At 47.9% G+C, this 23,916-nt stretch overlaps 1 protein-coding gene across 7 annotated transcripts in view; it reads left to right on the top strand.

Annotated features, from left to right (window-relative positions):
- ARSG (arylsulfatase G) overlaps positions 1-23,916 on the top strand; it is a 1,341,775-nt gene that overhangs the window by 1,308,536 nt on the left and 9,323 nt on the right. For all 7 annotated transcript variants that reach the window (XM_069199865.1, XM_069199861.1, XM_069199863.1 and 4 more), the window contains one exon: positions 11,932-12,022. In XM_069199865.1, coding sequence (XP_069055966.1) covers positions 11,932-12,022 — 91 coding nt within the window. The remainder of the gene's footprint in view (positions 1-11,931; positions 12,023-23,916) is intronic.

The following is a 23,916-nucleotide window of genomic DNA, read 5'->3' as shown; positions in this document are numbered from 1 at the left end:
TCAAATATGCCAATCATTGATAAACCAATCAACAGTACACTTTACACAGAGAGCATATGCACTTTTGCTCTGGTTAGCAGTGGTAAAGTGCCCAGAGTCCTAAAGCCAACAAAAGCAGGTCAGAACAAATAGGAGGAAGGAGGCAAAAAGACTGGGGATGACCCTGCAAGAAGGGCCATTTCCAAAAGTGCTACATGTCATTCTTAAGCACTATCAATTATGAATGTTATTATAAATCAGGGCACAAGGTAAATACAATTTCAGAAGTCACAGTTGCATGTGTAACCTTAGAACTGGAACCTACATGTCACCAGAAGGTACATCGTTCTGCGATAGCTCACTGCTGTTCTTTCTGCCATAGGCCTCTCTCATAGCCAGCAGTGGCCAAGTCACACTATCATATCAAAGCCATCATATTTGTCATTGTAAAATCTTAAATTATTGGGGTATTTCTCCTATGTGTACATAAGATGACTCCCATTAACTGCAGTAACAGGATTCTTGATGGCATTCTATGACATTGTTTTCCCATCACAGAGATTTCTTGTGCCTTGTTGCCCAGCAGGTACATTATTTTAGAAGTCACTAGCCCTTTTTTATAGCCCTTCTTGTGTACAAGGGAATCAGCTGCAAATGCAGCAGCGTCAAGGTCATTTCACAAATCCATTCACAGATACATCCATCTGGCACATGCACACACAGGACCCATCGATATGTGCATTTGTCCATAGACACACCACAGGCATACACATATACTGCCGTTAGTCCACTGATACACTCAAATAAACCATCAAACATCCTTGCAGAAATTACTCATCATTCCACAGACATTATCCTTTCGCATGGAATCTCCATCCGCATTCTCAATTCACCTACACGTCCATCTGTCCACACATGTTCAGCATTCATCAAAACATAAATTGAGCCTCTCACTCATCCAACTGTTCACCAGCGGACACCACCATCCATTTCTCTATTCATTGAGTCATGTATCAATAAAGCCGTTCCTCATCGTCACACACAACACAATGCAAATATGTATTTGCAAGCAAATGTTCAGTCCTTGGGCATATTGGTGCTGAAATAACAGATATTTATTCACAGCCATCCATACTTAATGTTTTATTTGCTCAACCATCCGGGCACTTACCAATCCACACAACCATACTGAAATATACAGATCAAATAGGCAAGGGTGTTTGCTGCAGAATGTGCTTTACCTGTTATTTGAGAGAGGGGGCTTCACTAATACTTCACAAATACTTCTTGAGAGACGAGGCATTCCTGTTCTGGTCCATGACCGCGGGAAGCTTGTACTGCTGCTGTAGTGTCAGGGAGAGAAGCTTGCAGTGCTGTTAACATGATGTGCTTGTTCCCTGAAGGAGGGAAGCTTGTACTTCTGCCCTTGCCGTACCTGTTCCATCAGGAATGGGAACCTGTACTGTACTTGCCCAGCTGTACCTTTTTTGTGTGAGGGATTTTGTGGTGTACTTTTTATGTGAGGATGAGAAGCTTGTCAACTGATGTACATGGTGTATCTTTTCTCTGAGATAGGGAAACTTGTACTGCTAATGCCTGGCTGTGCCTGCTCTACGAGTGACAATTGCAACGTAGACAGTGTGCTGTATCTTTTTGGTGAGGGAGGGAAGCTAGTATTCTCATGTTTCAGAAGTGTTTATCAGGCACACTGTTGTATACCGGTTTTTAATGCCATAGGAATGCATCTGACTGAGGGGTCTAAACCTAGGAAAAATGTAAAAATTAGCCTAAGCATAGTATTTTGTATTCAAAGGATAACCTTCCACTACAAGACACATGGCAGGCTTGACAGAAGCAATATGGTGCAAAAGTGTGTGTGTGGTGCTAGGTAGCCTAAAGGTGTACCACACTAACATATCACCCTAAAAAACAGCACAATTAAACCCAATACCTGTGACCATCATAAGGACAATACAAGTCAACCTAATACAGTTGTCAAAGTGTTTGCTCCCTCAGTGGTACATCATTCTTTCCAGTTATACTAGGGAATTATATCCTATCATTCAATATACCCAGTGTGAACGAGTTTGATTAAACCTACTACATCCACAAATACTAAGGGCCTCATTTTCAAGAAGGTGGAGCAGCATGGGGCTGCGCCAAAATTGGCAGCACTGCACTGTGTCACTTTGGAAATGCAGGGATGTGCCATATTTACAAAAATATGGTCCACCCTGTGTTTCCCCTAGCGCTGGTGCTAAAATTAGTTGCCTAGCACCACTGCATGCACCATAGTGCAAAGGTGCCTGTGTTGCAGGGAATGATTGTTTATGTGCAGGAAGGTATTCCTTTCTGTACATAAACAATCAATAATGGTGATTTGCTCTTCCTATATGTGCTGCAGAATGCTGCACACATTGGAAAAGCAAAGAAAATTAGGAGAAATAAAAGTATTTCCCCTTGTAACACCATGCCGTGGCGTTCATTTTTGGCACTGCCTCAGGTTTACGAATCCTCGTAAATCTGGGGCAGTGTCAAAATGCATTGGGTGTTGCAGTGGAACGCCCACAGCAACACCCATTAGACACCACGCTGCCACAGAAAACGGAGTTGGGGGCCGTATTTACAAGCCAGCGTCAATCACGCAAAGTGGCTTCACGCCGCCTTGTAAATATGGAAAATGGCACCAGAGCGTTGCTAAAAGTGATGCTCTGGTGGCACTAGGGGCTTGTAAATAAGCCCTACTTAGAATGGCAACAAAATCACATAATTAGAAATAGTAGCTGAAAACTCAACAATCATTTGAAGCTGAAATGAACAACTGTAAGGCCCAGCAGAACGAAACAAATTGCAATGTCTTTCAGCACACAAATCAATGCACATAATCTTAACATCTTTAAATGTGTAATACAATTTCTAGATGTTCTATTAAAAGGAAGAAATAAATAGGCATTATTGGTTCTTTGTTGTGTAGATCACCACACTGTATAAGAGTTTTATTGTCCTATTAGATCCCAAAAAAATGTGGTGGAGGTTTAGGCTCCTTATATCATTACATACTGCTAGGTATTCTGCAAAATGTTAAATTTTGCACTTTACTCATTGCCTGCCCGTCCTGATTCATTTTTTTCTTGCACACACGGTTTGCTGCTGAGCCGAGGCTGCTTCAAGATTTGCTCTCATTGCCTATCCTAAGCCTGGTTTGCTAATGATATTTATGGGCTTATGGTACCCTCATGTCCTGGGTCCCTCTGCTCTACATTCCCGTGATAAGGAACAGGGCTAGAGTGGACTACATAGATTAGATTCTCTCACTGAGGCCCATATTTATACTTTTTTAGCGCCACATTTGCATCATTTTTTTACGCAAAAGTGGCGCAAACTTACAAAATATAATTTTATTTCGTACGTTTGCGCCGCTTTTGCTTAAAAAAATGATGCAAATGCAGTGCTAAAAAAAGTATAAATATGGGCCTGAGTCCCTACACAGAGTGGCTGCATTTTTCCAAATAACTGAAAACTAATACCCCTAACTCTGTCCATTATTACTGTCGAGTCGCCCCCAGCCCACCCTATCATTTTTAGTTGAGTAGACCTCATTGCTCGTCAGGAAATTTCTGCCTCGCAACCCCCTAACATAATTGGCTACGCTACACCTTTATTCGCATGAAATAAAAACCTCATTTGAGTCCCAATTGGTGGATACAGTGTTGACACTTACACACTGACAGGGTGCCTCAACATCAAACATAAAAGTGATTTTTGAGCTGAAAAGTGAAAAATGAATCATGAGAAATTTCTGCCATCAACATCCTGGTTACCACAGACACATCTCTGAATGAAGAAGTGCCCCCTAGCATGCATACTGAAGAGAAGCCAATCTGGTAAGATGGTATCAAAATGTTTACATTTACTGCTTGCACTGTGCTAATACATACATGTGTATAAATTGTACACAATAGGTATTCACAAATAGTGGATGCTGGTAGTCAGTAGTGGCAACCTTAAGTGCTTATTTTTGTGTTATTCTCCCAGATTCTCCGCACCTTTCACATATTTTCTAAAACTGCAGTTGGTAGGTTGAAAAGATATTTTTGTTTCAGTAAAAAAAAAAAAAAATCAAAACGAATACATAACACAAAAACTGTTATTTTTTAAAGTCAGCATCTCTCTTGAAAACATTGAATCCTTTTTTATCTCTTAAAAAGTAGATGGCACCCATTACGCATGTAGTTATTATGTTTGAGCTATTGCTTTCATTAAAGAAACACTCATAAAATAATTTATTTATAATATCTAGCCTTAGCTTACAGCTCTATTTTACAGCATATAATTAAAAACCACTGAGCACAGCAGAAAGTGATTTCTGTAACTCATTTGACCAGACCGTGCACCAACGTTGGGTGCAGGGTGTGGTTGTCAGTGCTTTTACCATGAGACAACTATGAATAGTCTTAGGTCGAGCACAAAAGGAACTGGGTGCAAGCCTGGCCTGTGGCCAAGGTCTGCTGAGACCTGCATCTAATCTACAGGCCAGCCAACTCTTATCACACGTCGATGTTGACTATGCAAAGCAGGGAGTTGCTACATGGCCTGGCCACTGGCCAGGGCCTGCACCTAACACCTGCTATGCTCAGCCTGAAGGCTTTTCACAGTCTTTAGCAATGCAAATCAGGAGTTAATTATTAGTCCGTGTTTGCAATCCACATGACCAGCCAAGAAGACAGTGGACATATGGACAGTGGTCCATATACCAAAACAGTGTTTTTTTCTTTTTGGGGCCTGAATTGTCGATTCTAGCTACCCTTTCCCTATTCACGTTATCATGGCATCAAAGAAAACTCCTTATTCCAACCTCCAGCTGAAGATTCTGCAGCCACACCCATCCAGTCAGCACACTCTGGTCCACGGATTCAGACTGAGGAAGAAAACAATCCCTTGTCCAATGGAATTGGCTTAATCTTTTTATAAATTAGGCACAGGACCCAAGTTTGTGAACTCAGGATTTCTCAGTCCTAATTTAAAGAATTCTTGGGGTAGATATATGACTGATTAAACATTTGAAGCCTGTTGGATACCTTTATGTAAAACTCTCAAACACTATTCAACAGATGTGTACTAAACTTGAAAAGTCCCTGTTCTAAGTATAGGTCTAATTTCATGCAAACTTTGGTGTAAATGTGTTTTGCTACAGTGATGAGCAAAAATTGTTTTGAGGCCAATCAGCAAATTGAAAATATATCTACTTTTGTTTCCAAAGATGTATGCCAGATCAAAAAAATGTATTTTGTCCAAACAACAATTGACGAAAGCATCTAAAAATATCTAAAATACACTTCAACATCAGGCATGCAAGAAAACATGAGCAAATATATTACACTAATAGTGATGGCGCCATTGCAGTTACAGTGAGTTAGACTTTCCATGGGAAATGTTTTTTTTGATTTCTTAATAACTTTGGCACCATTTCACAAATCTGCATTAAACTTTCTAGATAAAGTTCATCAACGTTAGTGCCTCAACGAAAGTGTGGCACTGAATCATTAAGTACAGGCCAAAAAAACACAGGGGTCCCAGAAGTGAGATTTCCTATTTTAAATCTTATATTAAACTTTGCTTCTTTATACAGAAAAAAGAGCCAAATGGAATTACACCAGATTTGGAAATAAGTAGTGCTTTCTGTTATTTGGTGTAAATCTGTTCAGCAGTGTTTTTGGGAGAAATTAGAATTTACAAAGGTGCTCAGGGTGAGCATGAAGGAGTTAAATGTTAAGCATATCTAGTCCTATGGCACCCCCATGATCTCAGAAACCCTAATACTGGTTTTGACGAGCTGGTACAGTGGATCCAGAGAACAAATCTGCAGTACTGCAGCAATCAGATTGACAGGCCTCAATATGAGACAAGTGTTGCTGCTGCCATTACAGGACTCAGGGGTTCAGTATTTGAGTCCTGAAAAACCGTGAAAAAGTCCAAATTAGGAGGGAGATTGAGCACACCCTGACCCCCGAGGCCCATTGGGGTGGTGCAGGGGGTCCCAAATGGACCTCCCCTTACGTATTTTGTTGCAGGAACCACTTTTCCAGTGGCTGGATCTGCAGTACCCAGTGAGGCTCTCTTGTGTGGTACTGCAGGTTGAACCCATCCACTGTCCTGAATTTGTTTATGAAAAAAGATATAAGGGGGCATGGGACCACCTAGCCCTTGTGTGGGGATCTGACAAGGACTCACCTGGGGTCAAAATGTAAATTAAAAAATGTTTTTTTGCTGCAATCCCTCACTAAGCCTCACTTAGGACCAGGGACCATATAGTTGAGGACTAAAATATAATATAAAGGGAGAGGGCGCATAGCTCCCCTCCCTGGGCTGATCATAGACTGAGGACTCCATCCCCTGGGGCCTGGCACAGTTTCATAGTGGAGGGGGTTGCTAAGCATTGCTCCCCGAGCCTCACTAAGGCACCAAAAACCCCATCCTTGGAGGCCGATTTAAAATTAAAAAGGGGTTTTACAGCCCCCTTCCTAGAGTCTGTAAAGGCTCCGGGGAACTCATACCTGGGCCCAACAGTTAATTGTATGGGAGGCGGGTGCACAGCTCCCTCCCAGAGCCTCTAAGGGCCCTGAATATCCCATTCCCTGGGGCCAGCTCCACTATGGTTCCCTGGGGAGCCCACCTCCAAGGCACAGTGCCCGGGCAGGGAAGGCATGTCTGTACCAGCAGGGAACAACAGTGATACAATACTGGTAAGTATTCATCTATTGAAACAAATTATCCCGTGTATAAATACATGGGAGCGTATTTATAGATCCCTAGCGCCACCTTGCGCCACATTAATGTAATTTATTCTGACGTTAATGTGGCCCAATGAGGCCAAAATCCCCATGCCGTATTTACATGGGGGCGCACAATGCATGCATTGTGCCACCCTGTAACCCTTTGCGCTACATTATGCATGCGCCAGGAATAATGTATGCAAAAGGGGTACCCCGTTAGAGGAGCCAGAAAAATGGTGTAAGGAAATCTATGAGATTGCCATACGCCATTTTTTACGGCACTTTTAACGCCTGCTCAAGAGCAGGTGTTAAAAGGGGCCTTCCATTCAATAGTGTCATGAAAGATGACACTATTGCCCCCTACACTGCACCATATTTTAAATACGGGACACACATGGTGGCAGTAAGGGGGTGCTAAGGGGCACAGGGAAAGTGGCACTGCACTCGGTGCAGCGCCACTTTCCATAAATCTGCCCCATGGTTTGGTCCGGTGTCTCTGACCAGATAAAGGTCAGTGCAAGCCCGTACACATAGTAACCTTGGGTTAAGGGTCTTCACAAATTATTGTGCTACACTCGGGTGTTGTGGTAATTTTTTTTCAAATCCACCACAGAAGCTGTATTTTTTAGTTTTTTTATATATTGGAGACAGAGTGTTAACCTCACCACATGTTTTAATTCTTATAAATATGAAATTTGCATGTATGTGTCTTTTTTTTTATATTTATCATCACAGAGGTTTCCTGGACTCTTTAGCAGATAGGGATTGATCACAAGGTGAATAATTATTTCATTGGTGAACAGAGGGTCATGTCACCCTGGTGGTATTGGTAATAATATAATAGAGTTGCCGCTTCAATAACGGGTATATACATGTGCAATCCTACATTTAGGTACTACTTTCCTTACAATGTCCTGATGAGGCCTATAGTGATGAAGCGCCAAAACGCGTCAACCAACAGTCAGAGGAGTATTACAAATTTATGAATTAAAGCTGAAGAAATAGGGCTATACCGCTTTTAAATATTATGGAAAAATTACAAATCAATGATGGTATTTATTAGTACTACCTCGTACAGTGGACTGCTTTTGGAAAAGCTGATTGGCAGCCCGCAGTTGTGAATAGCGAAGGGAGACTATAGCACGGTATCCATTATACTGAGTAACTTGCCCGAAAAATTTATATGTATAATTGTACTTATGTTTTTTTGTGATGTGATGTATATATGTGGTTTATTGTTGTGCACTGTGCCAAAATTGTGTATATTATGTGTTTTTTAAGAGAAGGAGCGGGGCAAAGAGTGGCACAAATACATTTCTTTAGGAGAAAAGAATTGGTGTTATAAGTGACACAAATGTTAATCCAGTGATCAATTAAGGTTTTCACTGTGGTAAATAGTATATCTGTATTTTTGCTACTACTTACCACTATTGTATTACTGTTGTTTGATAGGTATAGTAGGGTTACAAGGGCTTCTTCCCCCATGGTTTTGCATATGTGCCAGCAGGAAAGGCATGCCTGTGCTGGCAGGAAAACATGTCTGTTCCCACCAACTGGGAGCTGTAAAAATGCTCCCACCGAGTGGGAGCACACATTTGTTTTTTTACATGCAGGGCTCGGATTGTTCCCCACCCAGCTGGAGCAATAAAAACTACCTGCTCTCGCTTGCCGACTCCTGATGCACCCCACGGTGCCTGCAAGGAGCCAGTGGGGCCTCAGGGACCCTGGGGCTCCCCCATATACTCCCAATAGTGTGTGCTGTGTGTACCCTGGGTAGACACTGGGGCAACCACCTAAGGCCCTGGGATATGTGGTCCCCAGAGCCAGTATTGACTGGAGAGGGAGCGGACGGCACCCTCTCTTTACAAAAATGAAAGGACCCAGGTGATGGGGCCCCTGTGGTCATAAAGGATTAGGGAGAGGGGCAGCAACCCACCCATAGACAGTAAGTAGAACAAGCATTTGCAATGCAACAGGACTCACATTTGCTCGAGTTAGAACTATTAGCGTTGTAAACGCCCAACTGGACTTTTCTTGCCACATAAATTCAAAGAAAAAAAACAAGTGTGATCGCGCTATGTAAAACCCAGCGCAATCACACTGTGTGGAAAATAAAAAGATAAAGTATTGCAAAAACCAGGCTGAAAACATGGAGCCCCGTATGTTTTCAGTAGTTGGTCGGTGCTCTTGAGGAGGGCTAAACACCGGAATAGGCATGACGTATGCATGCCTTTCACTAATTAAATCAAGCGGATTTTAAAAGACAAGCCCAATAAAAGTGACAGGCGTGACATGGGTGTGGTTAAAAGCCCAAAGAGAGATTACAACAGGGATGGAGCTCTTGTGCACTTGACCCTGAAAAAGGGTGTCCTGGGTGGGCACCCAGAACAGTTGTTTTGAGGAAAAGTGAATAATAAATGAAAAGCTGGTGCTGCTTATTTATTGTACACTGCTCCTTGAAGGAGTGCCCCATAATGCCCTGCAAGGGTTTTTTGTCTATATTTTTTTTTATGTTGTTAGAGGCTGCAGGTAGTCCAGCACCTTCCCCCAGCAATATTACAAAGAAACAATAAGGGACATATTTATACTCTGTTTGCACCGAATTAGTGTCATTTTTTTTTACTCTAATTCGGTGCAAAACTAACTCTGTATTTATACTTTGGTGCTAGACCCCTCTAGCGCCAAATTTATGGAGTTAACGTCATTTTTTGAAAGTGGAGACCTACCTTGCCTTAATGAGATGCAAGGTAGGCGTTCCCAAGCAAAAAATGACTCTATGGCCTTAACGTCATATTTAGGGGCATATTTATACTCTGCGGCATATTTATACTCAGTTTGCACCAAATTAGCATCATTTTTTTTACTCTAATTCGGTGCAAATCTAACTCCATATTTATACTTTGGTGCTAGACCCGTCTAGCACCGAGGCCCTGATTTATACTTATTTTGCGCTGCATTATCGTAATTATTTTACGCAAAAGTGGTGCAAACGTACAAAATATTGGCCCTTATTTATACTTTTTGCTGCAAAACTGCACTAACTCAGTTTTGCACCAAAAAGTTTAGCACCGGCTTGCACCATTTCTGTGCACCAGCCGAGCACCATATTTATGGAATGGTGCAAGCCGGTGCAAAGGGTAGGCTAGAGTAAAAAAAAATGACTTTAGTCTAGTCGGGTGGGGCTGGCAGTATAGAAGAAGAGGGTTTAGCACCAAAAAATGGCTTTAGGCAGGTTAGAGTAAAAGAAAATGACTCTAACCAGATTAGCGTCATTTTATGGTGCTAAACCTTCCATGCCCCCAATGGCCAGCACAGAGGACAGGGGTCCCCTGGGCATGGCCATTGCACCCTGTGCCATGTATGGGGGCCCATTTCAGGGCCCCCTATGGCACTTTCAAAAATAAAATGCAATCTTACCTGTACTTACCTGGGATGGGGTCCCCCATCCTCCGCAGTCCCTCTGGTGTGGGTGGGGGTGCCCCTGGGGCCTGGGGAGGGCACCTGTTGGCTTATTCCATGGTGTTCCACCATGGAAATAGACCCACAGGTCCCCTAACACCTGCCCTGACCCAGGCTTTAAAAAATGGGGCAAAGCCAGCTTTGCCCCATTTTTTTTAACCCCTACTCCCTCCCTTCCACCATTTTTGCATTGGAGTATAAATATGGCGTTAAGGCCATAGAGTCATTTTTTGCACTGGAACGCCTACCTTGCATCTCATTAAGGCAAGGTAGGTTTCCACTTCCAAAAAATGACTTTAACTCCATAAATTTGGCGCTAGACGGGTCTAGCACCAAAGTATAAATATGGAGTTAGTTTTGCACTGAATTAGAGTAAAAAAAAAAAAATGACACTAATTCAGTGCAAACAGAGTATAAATATGCCCCTTAGCGTCAAAAAATGATGCTAATCTGGTTAGAGTCATTTATTTTGACTCAAACCTGCCTAACGTCATTTTTTTTAAAGCTAGACTACCCTTTGCACCGGCTTGCACCATTCCATAAATATGGTGCCCAGCTGGTGCTAAAAAATGGTGCAAGCCGGTGCAAAACTGTGTTAGTGCAGTTTTGCACCAAAAAGTATAAATAAGGTCCTAAGGCCCATATTTATACTTTTTTAGCGCCACATTTGCGTCGTTTTTTTGACGCAAAATCGGCGCAAGTGCGGCGCTAAAAAAGTATAAATATGGGCCTAAGGGGGTCATTCTGACCCTGGCGGCCGGTGACCGACAGGGTCACCGACCACGGGAGCACCGCCAACAGGCTGGCGGTGCTCCCGAGGGCATTCTGACCGCGGCGGTTCAGCCGCGGTCAGAAAGGGTAAACCGGCGGTCTCCCGCCGGTTTACCACTGCCCTACAGAATCCTCCATGGCTGCGGATTCTGACACCCCCTACCGCCATCCTGTTCCTGGCGGGTCTCCCGCCAGGAACAGGATGGCGGTAGGGGGTGCCGCGGGGCCCCTGGGGGCCCCTGCAGTGCCCATGCCCATGGCATCCGCCGTCCGCCAAGGTCAAAATGACCCCCTAAGTCTCTTGGGTCATTAAATCCTTGACCCGACGAGCACTTGCCATATTTCTTTCAAGCATTCATACTAGGAGCTATGTGCACTTCACTGGTGTGCATGAAAGACTCACAAACATGTTTTTTATTAGAAATTTCTTAAACATTTTTATAATAATTACTGATTGTTAAACATTGAATTATGTGAATTACTGAAATATACATTAGATTACAAATATTGGTGACTTTTGGAGAGGATGATAGATCTGCTTTATATGTATGGATATGCTCACCCATTGATAAGCTAATAGGCCCACTTTTTATATTTTTGTGTGGTACTTTTTGTCACAGTCAGTAAGTCTGCCCGAGTTCGGCTATGATATGCAAGACCAACCGAACATGCTTCCCTGCAGGCGGTTGGATGCAGGGCCTGGCTGCAGGCCAGCTTGCACCCTCGCCATGCACTGTTTATTACCCCTCATATTACGTCACTCATGACATGTTCTATAACATCACCGATAATATCACTGCAACATCTGAAATGACATCAATAATGCCAAAACTGTTTATGGTCGAGATGTGAGTTATAGTTACTAATAAGCATGAGTTATAGTTAATCACAAATCCATAGATATTTTCCTCCTAAACTAAGCTTGTAAAAAATGTATCTCTGTTTACAGGTACTCTTCCATCCCAACAGTGGTGCAGCTGGACAATATGGTGACATCAAGACTGTCCGAATGGGTGAATACAAAGCGTATTACATGACAGGTACAGTAAGAAATATTTTTCTGTTGTGTTCTATACTGTCATCAATGATGTCAAAAGTAAAGTAATCAGTGATGTCATTTAAAATACATTTCATGAATGGTGTCTTATGTAAGATCGTAAGCAGTGCATACCAAGAGACCGTGTTATGGTAACTAAAAATAGTTTGTGTTTTTAGATTTTGTTTTGTAACCACAACTGCACTTTAACGGAGCAGTTGTTTCGGTATCTCTCTATCTTTCTTTTTGTCTGTCTCTCAATAGATAGATAAATTGATATGGTCTGTCTGTCTGTGTGTGTGTGTGTGTGTGTGTGTGTGTATGCCATAACCATGAAAATAAATGTGGCTCAATAATACTAATGAACAATAGTCGTACACTGATTGATACAGTCCAACTGACATAAGAAAACACAATTTACTGTCTCACATATTGCATGTTACAAAGACTATACAGGGAAACAACTATGGTAATTGTCGTCAATGTGATGTTACCTTATTGCACAAGTGCAGCCACTGGCATCCTGGTTTTGGTTAAACAGTTTTTAAAAGTATTTAAAGTATACACCTGACACAATGCTTTGGCGTAAACCATATATGCTGTTGTGTATAGTGTAATATTGTCTCTGCTGCTGTGGGGTGGTAAAGGGCATCATGATCCTCATGAGACTTCACCTCTTGTGATTAATATCCTCTGTGTAGTTATGTTTAGAATTTTCTCCAATTGAAAACATAGTTTTCTTTTTCCTATGACCTGGGTGCTGCTTGCCAATCCTGATGACACTTTCAAAATACTTTGCAGAATTTGCAACGTTTCATCATGCTAAGTTTCCTGTACCTCCACCCAAGGGGAGCAGGGAGAAAAGGGTAATAGGCGTTATATTTTCAATTTTAATGTCCATAGGAAAGATTGTTCTCCTCTATAGCAAATAACATTGAAAAGAAGGAACGGGACTAGACTTTGAGCTCAGAGTATTTCTACCAATACATAACAGAAACCAACACACTAACACCATTAGAAAAATACAACATATAGCCAAACAAAGAACATTGTCTATTTTGCCAGTGATAAGGTTATATGTAGTGTCACCAGTGATGCAGTCAGTGTCAGTTGTAATGTCATCTGTCATAGGCCATGATCAGTGCAACTTATTTCCTCTGCATAGGTCTTTATGAATATATAAGTGATTGCCAGTTTTGGCGTCCTCTGAGTAAAAACTTATAAGCAAATTTAAAAAAACACCCTAACTTTTTGCCTCTGCTTCCCAGGTTGTTGATGTGTGGCTGAACTCTATTTTTGCTGGTTTTGATACTTTGGGCACTTTACCACTGCTAACCGTTGCTAAAGTGCAAGTCCTCCTGTTTAAAATGTATGCGTAATTGGCTTATCCATGATTGTCATATTTTATTTACTAGTACATCCCTAGTAAAGTGCACTAGAAGATGCCCAGGGCCTGTAAATAAAATGCTGCTAGTGGGCCTGCAGCACTGGTTCTGCCACCCACATTAGTAGCCCTGTAAACATGGCTCAGATCTGCCACTGCAGTTTCTGTAGGTGCAGTTTTAAACTGCCAATTCGACTTGGCAAGTGTACCCACTTGCCAGGCCTAAACATTCCCTCCCTTTTCATACATGCAAGGCATCCCTTAGGTAGGCCCTAGGTAGCACCATGGGCAGGGTGCAGTGTATGTTAGAGTTGGAACATGTACTGATGTGTGTTACATGTCCTAACAGTGAAATACTGCTAAATTCAGTTTTCACTGTCGCAATGCCTATCTCTCTCATAGGTTAACATGGGGGCTGCCTTTAAATAACTTTAAAGTGCAGGCTCCCTTTGAGAGCAGTTAGAAATATGGAGTTTGGGGTCTCTTCACTCACAATTTAAAAATACATCTTGTAGTGAAGTTGGTTTGTAAATTGTTAGTTTGAAAATGCCACTTTTAGAAAGTAAGCATTTTCTTGCTTCAACCATTCTGTGACTCTGCCTGTTTGTGGATTGCCAGTCTGGGTCAGTTTGACAGTTGTGGTGTTTATGAATCCCCTCTAGACTGTGAGACAAAGGGAGCTGGATTGTAGCCTGCATATCCTGGTGTGCCATCTGTGCTAGGAGGGAGTGGAGGAGTGGTCACTTACACCTGAAAGGGCTGTGCCTGCCCTCACACAATGCAGTCTCCGACCCCCTGGTGTGTGTCTGGGGCCTGGCTTGGGCAAGGCAGGATCTTACAAACAAGAGAGACTTTCCTTTGAAGTAGGCCTACTTCAAAGGCAGAAAGGGGTATAAGAAGAGCTACCAAAATACCTGAAAATGAGATCACTTCTGGAACCAAGAGGAACCTCTACCAAGGAGAAGAGCTGAGGAGGACTGCTGCCCCTGCCTGTGACTGTGCTTTGTTGGGCTATCCTGCAGTTGCTGCTTCGGCTTGTGAAAGGGGACAAAGACTGGACTTTGTGGAATATTCCTGCTTGTGAAGAATCACCAAGGGCTTGAGCTGAGCTTGCCTCCTGTTTTGAAGTCTCAGGGCATTAAAAGACTTCCTCTTCTAACATCTGGACTCTTTGCTGAGACTCCAGCCCTGCCAAGTGTTGTCCTTTCCAGACCCTGGGCCCTTGAGAGGTGAAGTTGGCAGACAAGAACTGAAAATCCACGCACAGAATGCCGTACAGGGAAATTTTCGATGCGCCATCTGCAACACGGCTGATAAATGACACGCCACCGGGTTCGTGGCTAAAATCAATGCTCCACCTGCATCGCGGCTGGGAAATTTACGCATTGCGGTTGGAGAAACGATGCACAACACCCGTTTGTGGCTGCAAACCCCACACAGCTTGGTTTTATAACACTGTGCAACAGTATTTTCCACGCATTGTCCCGGAGTGTCAAAGTCAACCTGACTCTGCGCAGATCCGAGCTGCCCCGTCCAGAAATCGATGCATCGCTCTTGTGCGAGGGAGAAAAACGACACATCGCCGACCTGACCAGAGAAGAAACGATGCACGGCCTCCCTTGTGAGGAAGGAATCGACGCACCGCTGCCCTTTTCCAACGCACGCTCGCCCGTGCTGCTTTATTTTTTACGCTAACCAGGTACTTTGTGCAAAGTCATAATTTCCATTGTTTTCTATGGAATAAGACTCTTAGGGGGTCATTCTGACCCTGGCGGTCAGTGTTAAAGCGGCGGCCAACCCGCCAACAGGCTGGCGGTCCAAAAAATGGAATTCTGACCCTGGCGGGAACCGCCAACACAGGCCGCCGCTTTAACACTCCGACCGCCACAGCGGCACAAACAAACAGCGCGGCGGTCACCGCCAACAGACAGGCGGCAGACAATGTACCGCCCACCCTATCACAACTCACCAATCCGCCACCTTTTCCGGGGCGGGAGCCCCGCCGATAAAAACACGGCGGAAACAGACATTTCCAATGAAAAACGCTCACCTCGACACACTCCACGCGGAATCGGGACAGCATGGAACCGGAACTCCACATCCTCCCAGCCATTGCCTTCCTGCTCTTCTTCCAGGATCACGAACGTCGCCGCAGACGACAACGGTAAGTACTGCACCTACGACACAGGGGAGGGGGGAGGAGGAAAGGTTACGGGCACACACATACGCCACACACCCACCCCCACTCTCACCCCCACCGAAATACCTACACACCAATGCAGATTGAAAAGTCAGAGTGACACCCCCAAACCCCCAAAACAAAAATGCAAAGACAAAAGGCAATGATTGTAAAAATAGAACTATATTACATCAATAATTAAGTATAGCGAACTTACCAATATATAAAGAATTAATACACATCTAGAACTATATATATACAAGTAGCAAAAGTCCGGCACAGTTTTGCAAAGTCCAAATGTCCGTGGGCCAATGTGCACCAACACATGGGCAAAGCCCTCACACGAGATCGAGTCCATTGGAGAGAACACTGCTGGGGCATCACAAAAATAAAAAACTGGCACCTCAGGGGGAAGGGAAGGGGGGGCACCTCAGCCACATGAGTCCACGACGCCAGATCCACGAAGGGCCTCCATGCCCACTGTGCCATCCTGGGGAGTGCAAAGCCACAGTCTCTCAAGTCTCTACAGTGGGTGGATTGCCCACTGTGCCATCCTGGGGGGTGCAAAGCCACAGTCCATCAGGTGGATTACAGCGGAGCGGTGCTTGACAGGAGGGCCAGCGGAGCGGTGCTTGACAGGAGGGCCCAGCGGAGCGGTGCTTGAGAGGAGGGCCCAGCGGAGCGGTGCTTGAGATGAGGGCCCAGCGGAGTGGTGCTTGACAGGAGGGCCCAGCGGAGCGGTGCTTGACAGGAGGGCCAGCGGAGCGGTGCTTGACAGGAGGGCCCAGCGGAGCGGTGCTTGAGATGAGGGCCCAGCGGAGCGGTGCTTGACAGGAGGGCCCAGCGGAGCGGTGCTTGACAGGAGGGCCCAGCGGAGCGGTGCTTAAGATGAGGGCCCAGCAGAGCGGTGCTTAAGATGAGGGCCCAGCGGAGCGGTGCTTGACAGGAGGGCCCAGCGGAGCGGTGCTTGACAGGAGGGCCCAGCGGAGCGGTGCTTGACAGGAGGGCCCAGCGGAGCGGTGCTTAAGATGAGGGCCCAGCGGAGCGGTGCTTGACAGGAGGGCCCAGCGGAGCGGTGCTTGACAGGAGGGCCCAGCGGAGCGGTGCTTGACAGGAGGGCCCAGCGGAGCGGTGCTTGACAGGAGGGCCGAGCGGAGCGGTGCTTGACAGGAGGGCCCAGCGGAGCGGTGCTTGACAGGAGGGCCCAGCGGAGCGGTGCTTGACAGGAGGGCCCAGCGGAGCGGTGCTTGACAGGAGGGCCCAGAGGAGCGGTGCTTGACAGGAGGGCCCAGCGGAGCGGTGCTTGACAGGAGGGCCCAGCGGAGCGGTGCTTGACAGGAGGGCCCAGCGGAGCGGTGCTTGACAGGAGGGCCCAGCGGAGCGGTGCTTGACAGGAGGGCCCAGAGGAGCGGTGCTTGACAGGAGGGCCCAGCGGAGCGGTGCTTGACAGGAGGGCCCAGCGGAGCGGTGTTTGGCAGGAGGGCCCAGCGGAGCTGTGCTTGACAGGAGGGCCCTGTTCAGCGGTGCCTGTCTTGGCGGGGCCCTGTTCAGCGGTGCTTCTCACGGCGGGGCCCTGTTCAGCGGTGCTCTTCACGGCGGGGCCCTGTTCAGCGGTGCCTGTCTTGGCGGGGCCCTGTTCAGCGGTGCTTCTCACGGCGGGGCCCTGTTCAGCTGTGCTTCTCACGGCGGGGCCCTGTTCAGCGGTGCCCTTCACGGCGGGGCCCTGTTCAGCGGTGCTCCTCACGGCGGGGCCCTGTTCCGCGGTGCTCCTCACGGCGGGGCCCTGTTCAGCGGTGCTCCTCACGGCGGGGCCCTGTTCAGCGGTGCTCCTCACGGCGGGGCCCTGTTCAGCAGTGCCCTTCACGGCGGGGCCCTGTTCAGCGGTGCTTCTCATGGCGGGGCCCTGTTCAGCGGTGCTCCTCACGGCGGGGCCCTGTTCAGCGGTGCCTGTCTTGGCGGGGCCCTGTTCAGCGGTGCCTGTCTTGTGTTTCGAGTGAACCACACCTGGCCAATACTTCCTGCTCAGTCAGCATCGGACCTTTCCATTGCGGGGCCCTCCTGTGATGGAGTCCTGGGGCCCTGGGTCTCCTCCGATACCCCCGGAATGGGGCTGGTGGGGCCCTCATGGCCAGGTCGGCTGCTCCCTCCCTTTTGCGCTTTGCTGCCCTTGCCCTCCTTGGCAGACTCTCCGTGGCCCTTGGCTCCCTTACCCGATGTGGCAGGTGACGGTGCAAGGCTACCCTCCTTGGGGGCAGGCGTATCAGGCCTGTCGCGCCTGCCCTTCAGTTTTTTGCTCCTCTTCCCAGGGGGGGGGCTGGCTGTGCCTTTGCTGCTGGCCGATGTCCCTGCACAAGGAAAGGGCGGACTCCAAAAACCAGCCACGACGTTCTTGGGAGTTGCTGGGCTGGTGGTGGCTGAGGTGTTTTTGGAACTCTTACGAGATGGAGGGGGTGGGTCAGGTGAGGAAAAGAGGTCCAGTTTATAGAGGATTAGTTTTTTAGGAGCCATGCGAAGGGTAGCTGGAGTGGGTATGGGAGTGGAGGAAGAGGATGTGGTTGTAGGAGAGTCAAGTCTGGTGTCTTTGGGTGCAGGTGCTTGGGCTGGAGGCTGACGTGAGGTGGATGGCTGTTGGTTGGGTGCCTGCCTGCGTTTGTGTGGTTTGGAAGCGGGGGTGACAGACACACTGGGAGAGGACACAGGGGACGTGTACATGGCAGTGGGGGTGGTGACTGCACGTGTGCGGACTGGTGTGGAGGGTGTGCTGGTGATGGGTGTACTGGCTGATGGTGGTGTGCATGCAGGTGTGAGTGTAGACGTCACAGGGAGGGAGGAGGGAGACGAGGAGGTGGGGGACACAGAGGAGGTAATGGCTGTTGGCATGTCTGCATCTGTATGTTGCTTGTGTGAATGCTTGTGTGTTCTGTGGTGCTTATGTCTGGATGAGCTTCCCTTGGGTGTTGAGGTGTGTGCAGGCTGGTCTGTAGGTGTGGATGGGATAGGCAGAGGAACAGGGGAGTGGGACTGGGTGGAGGGAGTTAGAACAGGGAGGCTGGAGACAGGGACAATCGCTGCCGTCAGTGCTGAGGGCAGAGCGTTGAACGATCGCTGATGGGCAGCCTGACCCGAATGAAGGCCCTCCAGGTATGCATTGCTTTGATGCACCTCCCTCTCCACACCCTGGATGGCATTCAAAAGGGTAGACTGCCCAACAATGATGGTCCTCAGGAGGTCAATGACCTCCTCACTGAGGGCAGCAGGGGTGACTGGGGCAGGGCCTGAGGTGCCTGGGGCGAAGGAGATGGCCGCCTTCCTGGCCGTGCGGGCACGGGCCGAAGGCCGAGGGGCTGCTGGGAGGGCGGAGCTGGTGCGCTGGGTGGCACGGATGTTGCCGCCACCGCAAGGGAGCTCCCATCCGAGGACGTGTCGGTGTCACTGACGTCTGCACGGGTCCCCGTGGTGGAGCCCCACTCGCCCTCCGTCCCACTGGTCATGTCGGAGTCCGTTGCATGGCCCTCCGGGGGCCATGTGAGATGCAGCTCCCTCTTGCGCCGATGCCACTTCTCCTCCGCCTGATGATGCTAATGCACACATTCACCGAAAAACAAAGAAAATGGGGGGGGGGATGGAGAAATAAAGACAAGTTGAGTGCATGCATTGGGGACACTGTTGGCGGAGAGGACAGACACAGAAGGCCCCTGCACTACGCTGCGCACTTGGGGTACACTACTCATTCCCTGGGACATGCCCTACAAGCCTATGGGCGACAACTGCCCACACAGAATACACAGGTCCATGAATAGCGTTACTAGGCACCCTACAGAGGTGGGGGGCGGGGCACAGGACCATACCTCACGGAGGGGCCTAGCCTACAGAAATCGCCCCGGCCTAGGGATACCCACAGCCCTCCTCCCCCACCCAGGCACCTCCACTGCGCGCAAATTTAGCTGAATGTGCTGGTACTCACCCCCTTGTGTCTGCTGTGATGTCCTCAAGCGCCCATCTAAATCGGGGTAGGCCACCGCCAGGATCCGGGACATCAGGGGGGTCAAGGTACGACTGGCACCCCTCCTAGGTTGGGAGGCCATCCCAGGCAGAGCCTCGGCGGTCTTCCTGCTCCCGCGGCGGATGTCCTCCCACCTCTTGCGGCAGTGGGTGCCCCGTCTGTTGTGGACCCCCAGGGCCTGGACGTCCTTGGCGATGGCATGCCAAATATCGATCTTTTGATGGGCGCTGACCTATGTGAGATGTACAGGGGGGGAAAAGAAACATCATCACTTTTCTGCATGCTCGATGTGAGTGGCCCCCCCTCCCCAAACTTGCCAGGTGGCACATGCTCTCATCTGTCGTGCCATGCATTCGTAATTCGCTCCCCTCCCCTCCATCGTACATCCACCCCACTCATCACAGGCATTGCCCACTATGCATTGGCCCCCGTGTACTCACCTGTTGGTCTGGAGGACCATAGAGTAGCGCATACTGGGGGAGGACCCCGTCCACGAGCTTCTCCAACTCTTCGGAACTGAAGGCGGGGGCCCTTTCCCCAGTCGCAGCAGCCATTGTCACTTCCAGACCGAGGTCACAGCAGCACTTGCAGTATAGGTCCTCTCCTGTGGATGGTCAGGTCTCGTGTGATTAAGCAGAGAGAAAATGGCGGTCACGCCCGCGGCGGTGCGTACCGCGACCGCCGGCGCACATCGTCATTGGCTCCTGAAACCCATAGGGTTCAATGTTAACCAATGCTGCTTTGCGCCGCGGTCTTCGACCGCCTACCGCCACAGCATGCCACGCCAGCGCAATGACCTCACTTCACATTGTCACACTTCACAGGTCAGGCAGCTGCCATTTCAAGGGCCCACATGGCTTAATTCCCACTGCGTCACACATGGCTAGGCCTTGCATCGACACTCATACAAGCTATTCAATCCAGAGAGATTTGTGTACTGTGCAGGCTGTGGGAACTTACCTGTGGGTTGATTGACTCTGTGCTCCATGTTGTCCTTCCTAGGCACCGTCCGCTGGGACTTGCGAGGAGACGGAGGAATGTTCCCGTGTACAGACCGCTGGTGGACCTGTCGACAATGGAAGAACGACATGTCATACTCACCTATAGACTCAACACTGCCACTATACAGGAACTGTGTGCCCAGCTGGAGCCAGACCTGATGTCACCCATCCGCCAACCCACAGGGATTCCGCCTCTAGTGCAGGTGCTGTCAGTACTCCATTTTTTGGCTAGTGGATCATTTCAAACTACAGTGGCCATTTCATCTGGGATGTCTCAGCCTATGTTTTCAAAGGTATTGTCCAGAGTGTTGTCTGCCCTGATGAAATACATGCGGAGCTACATCATATTCCCTGAGGTGGGTGACTTGCCTACAGTGAAGGGTGATTTCTATGCCCTTGGACACATTCCCAATATCATTGGTGCCATTGATGGTACCCATGTGGCTTTGGTCCCCCCCAAAGACAATGAGCAGGTGTACAGGAACCGAAAAAGTTATCATTCGATGAATGTCCAGGTGGTCTGTTTGGCTGACCAGTACATCTCCCATTTAAATGCCAAGTTCCCAGGGTCAGTGCATGACGCGTACGTCATGCGAAATAGCAGCATCCCTTATGTGATGGAACAGCTACAGAGACAGCGTGTGTGGCTAATTGGTGACTCTGGTTACCCCAACCTGCCTTGGCTATTGACCCCAGTGAGGAATCCCAGGACAAGGGCAGAGGAACTGTACAATGAGGCCCATGGGCGTACTAGGAGGGTGATCGAGCGGACCTTCGGCCTCCTGAAGGCCAGGTTTAGGTGCCTGCATATGACAGGTGGTTCCCTAATGTACTCACCAAAGAAGGTGTGTCATATCATCGTGGCCTGCTGCATGCTTCACAACCTGGCTTTGCGACGCCAGGTGCCTTTCCTGCAGGAGGATGGTCCAGATGGTGGTGTTGTGGCCGCTGTGGAGCCTGCGGAGAGTGAAGAGGAGGAAGACGAAGAGGACGACACAGACAACAGGGACAGAGTGATACTGCAGTATTTCCAGTAACACACAGGTAAGAATCTACTCCTGCATTTTATTATATCTGTAACAGTACTGGCTCTCTACTGTCTGACCTTTCACCCCAATGTATGGTAACTTAGTTGTGATTTTGCCTTCCTATTTCAGTGATGTGGTCCCCACGGAGTGCCCTCTGGTTTATTTCCCCATGGACTACCACTGTGTGACCCTGGTATGTTGTCATCACAATGTATTTGGACATTTTTGGTTGGTTATATCGAATACATTTGGTTTAGAAAAATAAATAGCAGACTCCTGATGGTTTTTGTGCAATAATTGTGTTTATTGAAGTGCAAAAATTGGTGTATAGTTCAAAAAGGGTGATGGGTGATGGTGGAGGCATGTCCATGGCAGAGTCCAGACTCACGTTCGCACTGGTGCATTGTCCATATGCCTGTGGAAGGTGGAGCAGGGGCAGTTCAAGGTTGGACAGCGTGAACAAGTGGGACAGTGGGATGACATCCGGGGGGATCCGTGCATGGCGGGGGTCTTGACATCCTACCCTGTCTTCTTCCTCGATCTCAGGCCTTTCTTGCGGGGTGGTTCATGTTCTGCAGGGGGTGGGGTCCGGGTGGGCCGTTGCTGTTGTGTCGGGGCCTCCTGACCACTAGCGCCGGCGGAGGTGGTGGGCTGTTCTTCCTCCATGCTAGTGGTAGGGGCCCTTTGGGGGGCCACATGGTCCCGCAATGTGGTGACAATCTGGTTGAGTGCCACCACGATTGTACCCATTGCAGAACTGATGCTGCGCAGTTTTTCCCGGAACCCCATGTACTGGCCCTCCTGCATGGCCTGGATCTCCTGGAACCTGGCCAGGACCGTCGCCATCGTCTCTTGGGAGTGGTGGTACGCTCCCATGATGGTGGTGAGGGCCTCTTGGACTGTGGGTTCCCTAGGCCTGTCCTCCCTCTGTCGCAGAGGGGGGTAGGTCTGCTGTGGCCTGTGGCTGCCTGAGGGGAACCGACTGTCTAGAGGTCCCCGATGGGCCGGGCTGGTCATCAGGTTCTAGGTCGACAGAGCTGCTGTCATCACTGGGGGCCTGTTCTGGGGGTGGGATGGACATTTCTGGACCCTCCGGGCCGGTGTCTTGGCGTTCGGGCCCTGCAGGGGTAAAAGAGTATGGTTATTGCTTCTGTGTGTGCCATCGCGTGCGAATTGTGGGTGCCCTTGTCCCCCAGTGCTGGCATTCCCTTGTGGGAGGAGTTGTGAGGGTGGTTTGGGGGGGGATGGGTATGTGCAGTGGTCATGCTTAGGTGATGGGTGTCCATGGTTTGTGTTGGCATTCAGGGGTTGGTGTTGGTTTGGGTGGGTTGTGCTGGTGAGACATTAGCAGGGAGGATATGTGCTGGGGGGTTGGGCGTCAGTTTTTTTGTCTTGCTGCTCAGAAATGCTATTAAATGCTTGGATTTTAACATGGACTGGTGCCTGGGCTTTTCGTGTTTGGGAGATATTTTCTGTGGGATGCTTCGCCCCAGTAACCTAGGCCGCCCTGCAGGGTCTGTGGCCCCTTACGGAGCAGGAGGTGACAATGATATATATATATATAGTTGAAAAATACAGTTAAAGTGCATTTATGGTTACAAACGACCCTAAAAACCATTGAAGGTTTCCGGTTAAGGTTCAGTAAACTAACTAGAACTTGTGCCCCTGACATGCACCGTCTTACATCACTCATGGCAAGTTAAATGACATCACTGAAGTCACAAAAAACACTCTGCAGCTGCAAAAATCATTGACAAAACCAGTAGCTCAAAAAGGTGAGACCTATTCTGTTAACAAATACTTGTTAAATGCAAGGCACTAAGGCTTGTTGTAGTAAACACTACAGAAGTGACCTGTGCTCTGGTCAGTAGCACAGGAATATGCATTCACAAAACAGTACCTTTGTGTAAAATGTTAGCAGTTAAATATTGCATCGTCTCATTTTCAGAGATGCAAATAACAAGAGTTGGTGAACTTGATTAGTTAAGAACTGATTAATTACTGCAGGCTAGATTTCTGAAGAGGCTTTTCAGTTGAAGGCCTAGTTTTCTCACTTTTTTGATGCTTTTTCACTTGACTAAATGAGCACATTTTCCAATTAAATTTGAAGCTTTCTGCTAAGAAAACAATTTTCCCTTGATACCAACTTGCAACACCAACAAAACAACGCCAAAAACTTTCAGTGTCAAAGGATCAGAAACTTTCTAAAAGCGGGTGACCTTTATAAAATGGCTGTCCATACTTATGTACTTCAGCACACAAGCGTAGTGCAAAAACCCTTCATATAATCCTTGCTGTCATTG

The sequence above is a fragment of the Pleurodeles waltl genome, chromosome 7 (genome assembly GCF_031143425.1).
Source record: "Pleurodeles waltl isolate 20211129_DDA chromosome 7, aPleWal1.hap1.20221129, whole genome shotgun sequence".
Classification (NCBI taxonomy): Eukaryota; Metazoa; Chordata; class Amphibia; order Caudata; family Salamandridae; genus Pleurodeles; species Pleurodeles waltl.
This window is presented reverse-complemented; position numbering and strand designations above follow the sequence as displayed.